Below are 12,596 nucleotides of genomic sequence, written 5' to 3'. Positions count from 1 at the left end.
AGATTAGGTAGCTTAGGAATATGTAAGTAATGACTGCGTTACTTCTGTGGCCAGTACATTACGGAGTATACAATGTGACATTTAAGCTTCATCAAAAACACCGCATGAGCCAACTCTATAAAACAACAACGCCACTGGCTGATTTTGATCCTTTCGGTAGCGTAGTTATATATATGCTCTACCCCGCGGGAAATGGTCTTTGATGTGTACGTAGGTCAGGATTACTATCAGCGTCATTCCAGGCATTTTCTTTCACTATTACGAGAGAAAATTCCAGAGTGAAAGTAATAAACTTACTGCGTGAGTTGAATTATAAACGTATAAATAGAGAGTCAATAGAGGTGAATTAACTCTACGTGCATTTTTTTTTAGTTTCAGATAATGAAGATTTATTGGGTCTTAACCAAAGACGTATTAACATTGCAGGAAATTGTAGATACTTGCGTTTCAAGAATTTCATTATTGATTTCGGAAGTTAGGTGAAGGTGAACACCATGGTCGCATGTAAATCAAGACCTCATTTCCATAACCCATAAGAAAATATCTTCCCGGTGTGAGTTCAAAACTTACAGTCCGGTCTTACGCAGCTTGTACATGTACGTACATGTACAAAACTGGTGTGTGACGCCTAAAGGCGGTTTACCGATTATGCGAAAAAAAAAAAAACAAGCAAACAAACAAAAACTAAGTCAGTGGAAGCATATTGGATCCGAAATCCACCGAAGCAAGATTCATGTAGCCTCGTCTGAAAGCTCCAAATCGTATTGATACCGGCTCGATCCAAAACCACCGCTGACTGTAGTTTCGAACCGGCCTGAATGCATTCTTACTTCGGGTCTGTACTTGGGCACGATTCCGACGGAACGTGCGGCGCGTGGACCAGATGTGAGGTATGCGATTCACCCGGATCGCGGTTTTGCAAGTTTACTGTGAACACGGCCTTTAATAAGACTGCCATTGGTTGGAGAATATAATCGATTGATGGGATTCATACAAATGGGGATCTTATTTGTAAAATCATTAATAATCATTTTGGAATAATTATAATTCATAACTTGTAAAGGTTAACATCATTTGGCGGCAAAGTTATTAGGTCCTGAAATTCAAATCTACTGTTGTCTTTCCTAGGCCAAATGGCCAGACTTTTTTGTTTTTCTTTTCCTTTCTTTTATACACTTTAAATTCTTTTCAAGTTTTATTGCCATTTTCAGACCTCAAATTTGGGCCCTGGGTTTAAGCACAAATTACGCGGATTTGTTATGGCAATACAATGAACATAATATCTTTTGGTTCACACGACTTTGAAATTATAAAATTTAGGATTTAGTTGCTGTTTGAAGACTAAACCTGAACACTTTTGACCCCTGTGCCCAGGCATGCAACTGAATGACCTGAAATTCGCTGGTGTCTCGGACATATGACCATAGGCCTTGACATTTTATTGGCATACGCACATTTAAAGTTTGTAGGGGGATCATTGGCTACTTCCATTGCCGTGCCCTAGTATTCATTTTTAATGACATGGGATTCGGTATGGGAGTTCTATGCCTACAGAATGTTATTAACAACTTTCAGCGGCACAAACTACTTCAGAAATATTCATTTTGAGGATTTTTAGCAATTTTAGATTAAATATGTGTTTTCCAGAAGAGTCCATGTAATATTGGTCGCATTGCGAAAATCTTTTGACTTGGTCACTTGGATTATTTTGAATCGGGTCATAGTTCGGAGTAGTCCATCACAGCACGGGGGGAGGGACGCTGGAAGATTCCATCCTTAAGTGGGGTGTGGCAATTTGGACTGGTTCGTTATGAAAAGTCTGCCATTAAAGTGTTTTGTGGCTGGTACATTTTACATAAGGGTGCAGCTGGAAGCGCCTTTCCTTGAATGGAGGATTTCGTTTAATCTAAAGTTAGGTAAATAAAGGTGGCGATGAAGAAAGTCCATTTCTTTAATTGGACAAGTTTTTGGGATGGTCTTTGGGTGCCTGTGTAAAATACTTATTCTTGCTTCGAGGGGTGAAATTAGGGATGTCCTATTTTGGACTAAGTAAGATGACTTTGAAATAGTGACCTTGTTAGTTGACGATGACTATGGCAGAAGTTATTTTGGAAGAGCTCATTTTAGCATCTTAGGGAGATGGGAGTAAATTTTGCTTCATGCAAAGATACACTTTTGATATCTTTTCGTTCGCAAGTTATACCGAAACCCTAAACTTGCTGCAAGAATATTGTTAACAGTGAAATCAGAAGTACGTAGTAGGGTGGCCAGCTAAACATCTTTATGCACCTTGTTACAAGCTGGTCTGATTGATGGACTGACTCAAAATTAATCAATTTTGTTGCGAGCTGAGGGATGAGCCTAAAAGTATAGCATTGTGCGCTCCCTTCAAGGACTTTAGGAATAGTACAGTTATGTCCACAGGAAAATATCCGTAGGAATGTTTGCAATTTCAATTCTGCCAGTAGCTAACCATCCCAATAGGCGGAGCTCCGTTGTGTTGCCAGCCCTGCGGTGGACTAGCTGGACGATGATAAATGTGCTGAGTCATTTATCAATAGTATGTGTGGTTTAACAACATGTGTCTCAGACAGGAATGGACAGGAATATACAGGTATCTCAGACAAATACATTCAGTGTAAATTCCGGTGTATCTTTTCTCATATACTCCTTCACTATTTTAAATTATTACATATCCTTTAGACTACAACCAAACCAATCAATAGCCTACATTTCGAGTTGGTTTCGATGATTTAAACAATTTTGGGGGGGATAAACTATATGATATAAACGTTAATGAATCGTCTTTTCCCCGGTGTATATGGTGTTATAATACCTGGTCGTTTCGCTTACTCTGCGATTTATTCGGTGGTTACAGGCACTGACCAGACCTAATGCCATTTTATACACCATGGGATAAGTGAATAACCCTAATAACCATTCATACATGACTTCTCCAGTTATACTGTTCACACAGAGACAGAAAGAAAGAAGACACATGACCCTGAATACAAAAACTTCTTGGCGAAGGTAAAGATTGTAAATGTAATCCAATAAGCACGTCAACTGCAAATAGACAGGAAAGCTGTACCATTTGAACTAAGCTAAACACTGCAAGACCCATATTATGCAAATTAGTAAGCACTTTCGATACTGAACTAGAAAGGCCAACATTTGCTTTGGAGCAAATATAGCATGGCTTCACCACATTTCATGACATGACAAGGAAAGAAGCCTTGGTCACAACCCGCCGTACGTGCTTCTGCGTGCTGTCTACGTGCAAAAACGTGGGCAAACGTAGGGCATCCGTGCGTGGCGAGTACCGCCTCCGTACGGAATCCTACGGATTTGTCACGCAGACAAGTGCATGTAAAACTTTTTCTACTTGCGGTCTGTGGATTCACCACCCGTACGTGCGAGTACGTGCGACGCGCGTGCCCCGTACGTGCCGTGCGGAAGAAGAACGTGTGAGTATGGCCTCCTTACGGTTAAGTTGCAATCGCACAGAGATCGTACGTTGTAAGCACGTACAACTCACTTACCACTTGCGCAACGTACGATGCACGCAACCGCTCACGGCCAGACGTGGCGTGCAGACCACACTCTTATACCTTGCGCAAACGTGCGAGTGACGTGCGAGTGACGTGCGTCGACGCCACTCCTTCCTCACGTTTTCAGAAAAAACATAGCAGACGTAGCCTCCCAAAAAACGTACGGACAAAAAGCACGTACCGCTTTAAACGACTTGTCAGTGGTTGACCAAAAAAAAGAGACTATAGTGGCAAGGCTTTGCTAGTGTCGGTTGAAAAACAACGTTTTTCCCTTGACTAATCTATTTCGACTTATTACGTCACCGACAGAAAGCCGTGATGGTAAAATCTGTTTGTCCACTGACACTGTACATTTTTGTGAACATCGATTTTGACACAAAAACTATACGGCCGTTAAGCTGTAGGTTTAATATCTCTACTTCCGGAACTGACATCCAGGAACTACTGTAATCCGTAAAAAGCCGGTCCGTCAGTAAGACATTGACATATACTACAACTGTACAGCTCACACTGTCCCACGTGACAGATATAATCCTGTCTTTCTCACTACAATCAATTTTGTACATTCCCCGTGGCACTGGTCAGCCACGATAACACCCTAAAGTCCACAAGCTTGACTACCATCCAGGAATTCATATATCCATATGGAACCCATCTGCTCTGAAAGGCTGTTTGAAAAACCATTCTTATCTCTCGGACATTGATAAAGGATGGTTCGACACCAGGGGAATATGGAGCGAGTCCAAAACAAGCTGGTAAATAATAGAGATAATAAAACTTGTTTCGAGATGCAAGAGATTAAACCTGACGTATTGTGATAAAAATGATTGTTACTTAGTTTTACTGATCTAAATTTGAGTACGGCGTCGTTTTGGTTTAAATGCCACTGCAATAAGTTACGTTAGATACTGCACTTTGTCTATGCAACTGCCCAATTATGAAGATTCTACTGCTGCAGTACCAAGAAAATCCGCCTATAGATTTAAACTTGTTTCTAAAGTCTTTGACAGGTCAAAAAATATTCAGCTTAAGAAATTACAATTACATAACAATCCATACCTACCCTGCGTTATCTTGCTAAACTACAAATATCCAAAAAGAGACGCTAGTTAATATCTCGATACACCTGCTCAGGATGTACCTGCCCGTTGACACCTGTACGGCGACACCAGCCTTGCGAACTGTCCACGAACACCTGTTTTTGCCACCCAACCTGAATTTATCATGAACTACGTAGACTCTCCTTCTACCTAACGGAGTCAGGACTTCCAAACTTTTTGAAAGCACACCAGGCAACTCTCAATGCAGAGCACCAGAGTGGTTTACAGTCCAACATGATGTTAGGAAGATGACAAATGCTGACAGAACAGATCCAGGAAATCCGCCACATTCGTCATGATTAAAGATCAATCGATGCCGTGACAGCGTGCTACTCCGTAACATGGCGACGCGCTGCGGCAGGCTCAAAACTACCCTGCTTCAATATCACCCTTCTCTATTAAATTCCGTAGCCACAATTCCCCTACACTTCCCCAGGTGTATCTAATTTAGCTGCATTTTATTCACAAAACAATAACTGTGGTTGAAGTGTACTTTCGTATGCGGAAATTTAACTATAGTACCTTGTGGTGTTACATAAATCACTTTATTTCTGATTAAAGGAAGGGACACATAAAAGAATTAACATCCAACATTACACAGAGTAAGTACAGTAATATTTGCCACATATCTTCGATATGTAAACGTTAGCAGTCACACGTGTCTCTTACACAACAGCGGCACAGCACCATGACCCTATTCCCACTGGGATAGAGTTGTCCGGGTCGAGCCGAATAGATTCGTTTTGATTCGGCTTCGATCCGGATCAAAGCCGGAACAAATGAAATCTATCCGGCTGGTCGCCATTTACACTCTATGTGTTTTGTCGTTTGTTCAGTATTCATGACCACGTATATTTCATGATGAAGGTAACTTTGTTTTTTATTTGCACGCTCGAATCAAGTTTGGGGGTCCCAGGGGATAGCATGCATATAAATAAATCAACATGGCCTAACTTACACAAAACGCGCCCGCACTTACATAAAAAAAGCTCGTAGAAGGCCCAAACTTCTGTCGCTTCCAGAACAGAACTACTATCACTGTCACTATCACAACAACAGCGCCTTTTGTAGGTCAACATATACAAAACCAGCTGCAGTACCATAACAAGGCGTAAGTGGGCCCCTAACCGGTTTTGACCACTTTTTGCTACATATCAACTCACGATACGCACCCACATACTCATATCAAGACAATCCACGTATTTCTGAGTTATCGTTTCTACAAGAACAGAAGGAGCCAAAAAACACATAATCGCGGGGTCGTATGGCGTAGCGGCAGAGTGCGCGACTCGGAACTAAGAGTCCCGGGTTCGAGTCCTGACATGCCACCGATCTTGTGCCCTTGGGAAAGGCACTTTACACGGCTTTTCTCATTTAGCTCAGGTGTAAATGAGTATTGTCCTGTAATGTATTTGTCCCCTGTGTTGGTGGCGGCATTAATATAAGTTGACGAAACTTGAGTGTGTCGTCACCACGTCTGGTGATTACATGTTGGAATAAATAAAAAAAACACATAATCCTCCACAAAAACGCAACTAACTGCGCGGCCGGGATAATTGAGATGCCAGTTTAATACAAAATGAAAACCGAGTTTTGTCACTTATGGTTCTGATATTTGTATATAAGACAAAAACAGCCGTTTGGACTGCAGGTGACTATGTCTATCAATGGTCCAAAATTTAGTACATGAGAAAACCCTTATTGTGGGGGCCATATTTTCTCTTCCGTGGTATTAGTACATACAGGACTACAGCCGGCACTTAACAATTAAAAAAGGCGTGATTACATATAGAATAGACCTCTATGGTCAATTACTGGTTCGATCATGTATTGCCTATCTAACGCACAGCCGAGTTTGAACGTCTTAGGTCCTGACAATCTCCTGATGGCCTACTAGTGGCCAGACAAAGTTTTCACTCATTTTACGGCTCAGAAGGTTGGCAAGATACTAACAACAAACGACAACCTCTTTGACAACTCAAGCAGTTAATAAGAAACCCTGTCCCTCCTTGTTCACAATTGCAGATGGCTTATCTTCAGCGGCCACAACCTGCCGAGATTTACGGCTGTTTATTTGAAGATATAAACACCCTCATGTTCGCGAGCCGTTCTCCGGGCACCGTCCTGAAATGTCGGCTTCTTCCTGCTCAACAACCAATAGAACAGACATATTTCATCTCTACTTTTTATATTTATATTATAGGCCAATCATGGACCTATCCTCCTTCCAACCAACAATATATGGTCAAACTTATCAGCTGATTTACATTATTTAATAATTATGATCCACTTCATGGATAAGGAAAAGGTTTCCAAATGTGCTCATGCTGAGGTCACAATACCAAACCATGGCCCGGCCGGGCAGTCTTATGGAACGAAAACTATGATATCAAAGGCAACAAAGCACAAAAAAATAATGATAATAATGGGAACTATTTGCGTATATTATGGAAAAATGTTGATTTTCGTTAGTCGAAACAGCCCGTCGGGCCCCGGTTTTGGAAATGTGACTTCAGCATAACATGGGAAAACGGTTATCTGGTATTCATGGTTCACGTTTTATCGTGAAAGTTCGTCAGCGTTGGTTTAACATAGTAGACTAGATGGCTGAACTTGACTGGCTTCTCTGAGTGTTAGAAAAGAAGTCTGTGGTAGATCAGCTAGCGCGTGTATGTGTCGGTCGGAAGTTCAACTATCTATGGTGAAGATAAGTCTGACTTTAGCGACAACGTGTTGCCAGCGTCCTTATTAGCAAAGACTTGAACTGAAAAGGCTGAAGGCTGGTAAACATGACAAGTGATGGGACAAGTGAAGATTCAGCAGCCTGGAACTGATGACTCTCGGCTACTCCCTCGCCATTTGTCAACACACGCGGCCCGCCTAGAACTAAGCTGCTCTTCAATTCCAGTTTCCAGATGACCGGTCAGGGATAAGCGCGAGGTTATCACATGTTTCCAGTTTGTCAGCTCCTAGCCAGAAATACAGCGGGAATCTGGCTATTCTCAAAAGAAGAATGATTATGAATACAGACAGGATCAAAAATCCAATCCCTCTGCAACTGGCATCTCTATAATATTCCGTGATCTAATTGTAGAGTTGGCGACCATCATGTTGTTTGCCAGGACATTCCAGGTGGATAGCGCAACCACCGAAGTTAAAGCGGAATATTTTTACCTTACAGAGTTTTACTTCCACGGGCCATAGAATCCAAACGTTCGTCTTTAATGTCAGTACGTTATCATCAACACATGACAAGTACCGTGTTTACCCACGCAGAATCTCTCACGTTACTGCAGCTGAGCTGGGGACGAAGGGTAGATATCTATCGGTAATCGGTGATAAACTCTGTCAGTCAACATTCCTTCCAGCAACTAAAAAGGCACAGTCTGCCCTAACGTTATCTCACTGACCGTGACTGTTTTCCCAGCCGTGTCTGGTACATCGTCCCAGCCATTGCCAAGGTCAAAATCGCTTGTTCTAAGCAAGCCCTATTTTTCAGTGAGAATGCTCGAGCGCACCAACTTTTATCAACCTCGCTAAGCGAGAGATAGAAGTGTTATTGCAGCCCCAGAAATATGTGTGTATTTAAACGCAACGTCTAGTACATTCTAATGATTTTGAATAGATACGTGTCAACAATAGTCAGCATTAACATGAAAACAGTTCTTCGTGTTTGGTATTTCAGCCACGTCTATGGGTAACAATTGTCACATCGTGACACACTATTCTATAGTTGTACCGACACGTACCTGCAGGGACAGGACGAGGAATGCGAGCGCGGCGGCGACCCTCCCTCGGCCGCCCGACATGCCGTCCTGTCAGCTCCCGCTGCTGAGGGGCCAAAAGTTCAGGTAGGATCCTCCCGCCCGGCAGGGGGACGGCTGCCGTGATGGAAGCCAGCCCACGCACCGCAGTAAAGATTCTGACGGGGAGAGGTGAGGTGATAGAATACCAAACCTGGCAACCAAGTGTCGCGTTACCGGCACCACTACCGGCCGGCCCCGTTAAACCGCCCGGTAATCACGTCAGCTGATCAGGCAGTAGGAGCACCAGTCTGGTCCTGTCCTAGAGTTCAATCAAGAAAACCTTTAAATAATTGCACATATTACTAGGTTCCACAACAATGGCAGTAGAAGTGGAAAGAATTTACAGCCTCTCTCGTTTTAAAAAACACAATCATTTTTTCAAACGGCGACTGGACCTGGGACACTGAGCCGTTTAATAAATATGATAAACACAATAGATCTATCTATCCTCCATTGTTATGAAAACAAATATTATATAATACCAAGTGGATACGATAACCAATCAATTACGATCCAGCCTTCAAGATATATATATAGGTACAAAAATGGTATAATTCTATTAGTAACAACGCAAAACTTTCTGTTTATACCGCATTAAAGGAAAATTATGGACAAAAACAGTACCTCTCAAGTATACACAATGTAGATATCCGAAAAGCGACCACAGAATTAAGAATTAGTTGTCATAAATTAAACATGTAGAAATGGGTCGATACAAGAAAATACCAAATGACCAAAGGTTCTGTCAATTTTGTCCAAATATGATTGAAAATGAGCACCATTTTATAATGGAGTGTACACTATACAATGATAAGCGCCTATTGCTGTTCACATTTCTTTCTGCATGTTCAATTGATTTCGATTCGTTACATCCTATAGATAAATGCAACTACATTCTCAGGGGAGATAACCAATACAGTGTTCAAATACGAAAATACATTAAAGAATGTTTCGATCTTTGAGAACACATGTTAGAGAATAGTTAACCTTTATTGTTTCATCATACATATACTCTGTACGTAAGATGACGTTATCAACACAGGCATATAGCTTTGTTAGATCTTAGAAGTTGTAGAAGACAAAAGTCCCTGTACTTTTTTGTTGTGTCAATAAAGAATCTGTATAATACTAACACATATAACTACTCGTCATCAACCCGCCTTGTCTGTCAACCCGCTGAGGAAGTACCACAATGAATGAAAGTTTGCTTGAATGTAAGTTTATTATTGTGTCTTGCGCCCACACATGTACACCGCCCAGTCTAAATGGGCTTATAAAACACCAAAATGTGGAGTTCACACTCAGTATGGTTCACTGACAAGTTTAGATATATCTATCCTCCAACCCATCTTCTATCTTTTTTCTGCCACATTCTTATGGTTAACATCGTTCTAAAAACAAACATTTGACTTTCCTCCTATCAATAAATTAGCTAAATTATTTTATATTTATCTGGTTAATTGAAGATTCAATTCACTAGATAAATAGACAGTGGCTATTAAATGAAGTGGAAATACCCCCTTCATATGTTGCCTTCTTACATTGTACCTTGTACCTTGTACCTTGGTCCCTTAACCCAGGCCAGGGTCGTGGGGGCACTGCATTAATTTGCGTTTTATCAAATATGAAACGTAACTAAATCACAGGCACTCGGTTTTGAAATATTCATTGCTAATATGAACATGTTACATACCGATTTAAGACACATCTACCTATTGAAATATTGAAACCTTGGTACTAAAACTTACACAAACTTTAACTACATATGTTTAATCCCACCTACGCCGCACTACATACTAGCACTGCAGGGTTTGTGACTGCCTGTATGGAACAATCGAATGATGACCTTTATTGTATATTTTTTTGTTGTAAACCATACAGAAATATAGATGGAGACAGCTCACACACTCTGGTACTTTCGGCTTCCTCCCGCGTCTATTACAATTGTATATAGGAGGCTGAAGGTTTAATCAAATAAAACATGTCAATTATCATTGGTGAATATTATTGGAATAGTTATACTGACTCTGCTCTTGAGTATGCCTTTAAGGTGGGTGGATTAGATTATATGTTCAAAATATGCAAAAGGAAGTCGTTAAACTCGAGTTTACCTCCATAATGATGTACTGTTTTTAAACTATTCTCCATCCTTTCGTCATTTAGAAGATCACCAAAAAACTGCATTTCTACTAAGATCACAAAACCCACTAATTATGCAGAATGTGGGACTATTCATTATCCACTGCCTTTAAAGAAGAAGTCGAACCCCATAATAGCTAGCGTAGTAGTAGAAGTAGAAGTCTTTTCCAGACAGTTGTTACCTGTCTCCTGTTACTGTATTGCAATGAGTATTATACTTGATTGTAAATAAAGTTTGTATAATAACGTGCGGCTTTGAATTTTGAAATGGATGTAAATCGTTTAAAAATAAGATAATAAAGTAATCAATAAATAAAAATGTCGTCATAGCGACAAGATTTGAACGCTATCGCCATAGGGTGTTTCCCATAATGGAAGGTAAACTTCCGTTCGAATTTCCGTTGATTGATTGATTGATTGATTGATTGATTGATTGATTGATTGATTGATTGATTGATTGATTGATTGATTGATTGATGGTAAAACGTTTATTTTGACTGATGTTGATGCATTATGTTCCCATGGGACTAATCTCCGCTAAGAGGGGAAATATCCAGTTTGCGAAGATATTTTGTTCGGGGAAACAAACAATAACAAATAAAGATGCCACCCTTGATAAACAACCCAGCGGATCACTTTAATTATTGCCCCATTGTAAGGTATGCGCGGTCATAACAATGCACTACCAGAGCGTCTACATGATGGCTATCTTCTAAAAAGAGTTGGAGGTCTTTTACCATAGCCCTCCCACATAACTATAGCCTGGTTACCAGACATATTTTAGTCTTGAAGATAAAGACTCTGGAGCTAGAATAGGTAACCAGGCTGACACAACTTCCCTTCTCCCGCGATCCCAGAAACCCAGCTGCCCCCCCCCCCTCACTAGACTCACCATCTGTCCATAGTAACCATAAAACTCTAGACAGATGTCACCTAAGCAGGATTAATGCGGTCTGAACGCTCCACCCCAACCCCCCCTCATATTAAGCTCACGAAAGCGCATTGAAGTCTGAATCCACCGAAGCAGGATTCATGTGCCTCCATTTGAACGATCCAAGTCACACCTGATTCTTTATTGACACAACAAAAAAGTACAGAGACTTTTGTATGGTCTTCTACAACTTAACTAAAGATCTAACAAGCTACATACATGTGTGGATAACGTCATCTTACGTACAGAGTATATGTATGATGTAACAATAAAGGTTAACTATTCTCTAACATGTGGTCTCTAAGATCGAAACATTCTTTAATGTATTTTCCTATTTGAACACTGTATTGGTTATCTCCCCTGAGAATGTAGTTGAATTTATCTATAGCATCTAACGTATTGAAATCAATTGAACAAGCGGAAAGAAAGGTGAACAGCAATAGGCGCTTATCATTGTATAGTGTACACTCCATTATAAAATGGTGCTCATTTTCAATCATGTTTGGACAAAATGGACAGAACCGTTGGTCATTTGGTATTTTCTTGTATCGACCCATTTCTATGTTTAATTTATGACAACTAATTCTTAATTTTGTGATAGCTTTTCGGATATCTAGATTGTGTATACTTGAGAGGTATTGTTTTTGTCCATTATTTTCCTTTAATGTGGTATAAACAGAAAGTTTTGCGTTGTTACTAATAGAATTATACCATTTTTGTATATATATATCTTGAAAGCGGGATCGTCACATTACAATCGTCTCGATCCCAAACACACACACACACACACACACACACACACACACACACACTTGCTTGCTTACTGCTTAAGGCAGTCCTTCGGTTTCGAAGATGACGTCCCTCATTGTTGACTCTCTGTCTCTCTCACTCGATGTGTTCTTCGATGGCTGATTAGGCCACACACACACACACACACACATACATACACACACACACACACACACACACACAAACACACACACACACACACACACACACACACACACATACATGCACATACACACACACACGCGCACACACACACACCGAAAAAAAACTATTGCATCCT

The 12,596-nt window shown here is 40.7% G+C and overlaps 1 protein-coding gene across 1 annotated transcript in view; it reads right to left on the bottom strand.

Annotated features, from left to right (window-relative positions):
* LOC109480690 (vasoactive intestinal polypeptide receptor 1-like) overlaps positions 1–8,467 on the bottom strand; it is a 29,616-nt gene extending 21,149 nt beyond the window's left edge. Inside the window, exon 1 of the mRNA XM_019782922.1 lies at positions 8,401–8,467. Coding sequence (XP_019638481.1) covers positions 8,401–8,460 — 60 coding nt within the window. The 5' untranslated portion in view covers positions 8,461–8,467. The remainder of the gene's footprint in view (positions 1–8,400) is intronic.
* Between the last annotated feature and the right edge of the window lie 4,129 nt (positions 8,468–12,596).

Source organism: Branchiostoma belcheri, unplaced genomic scaffold (genome assembly GCF_001625305.1).
Source record: "Branchiostoma belcheri isolate BF01 breed outbred unplaced genomic scaffold, Haploidv18h27 scaffold52, whole genome shotgun sequence".
In the NCBI taxonomy this organism is placed as follows: domain Eukaryota; kingdom Metazoa; phylum Chordata; class Leptocardii; order Amphioxiformes; family Branchiostomatidae; genus Branchiostoma; species Branchiostoma belcheri.
Note: the sequence above shows the minus strand (reverse complement) of the source record. Positions and strands in the feature narration are given on the sequence as shown.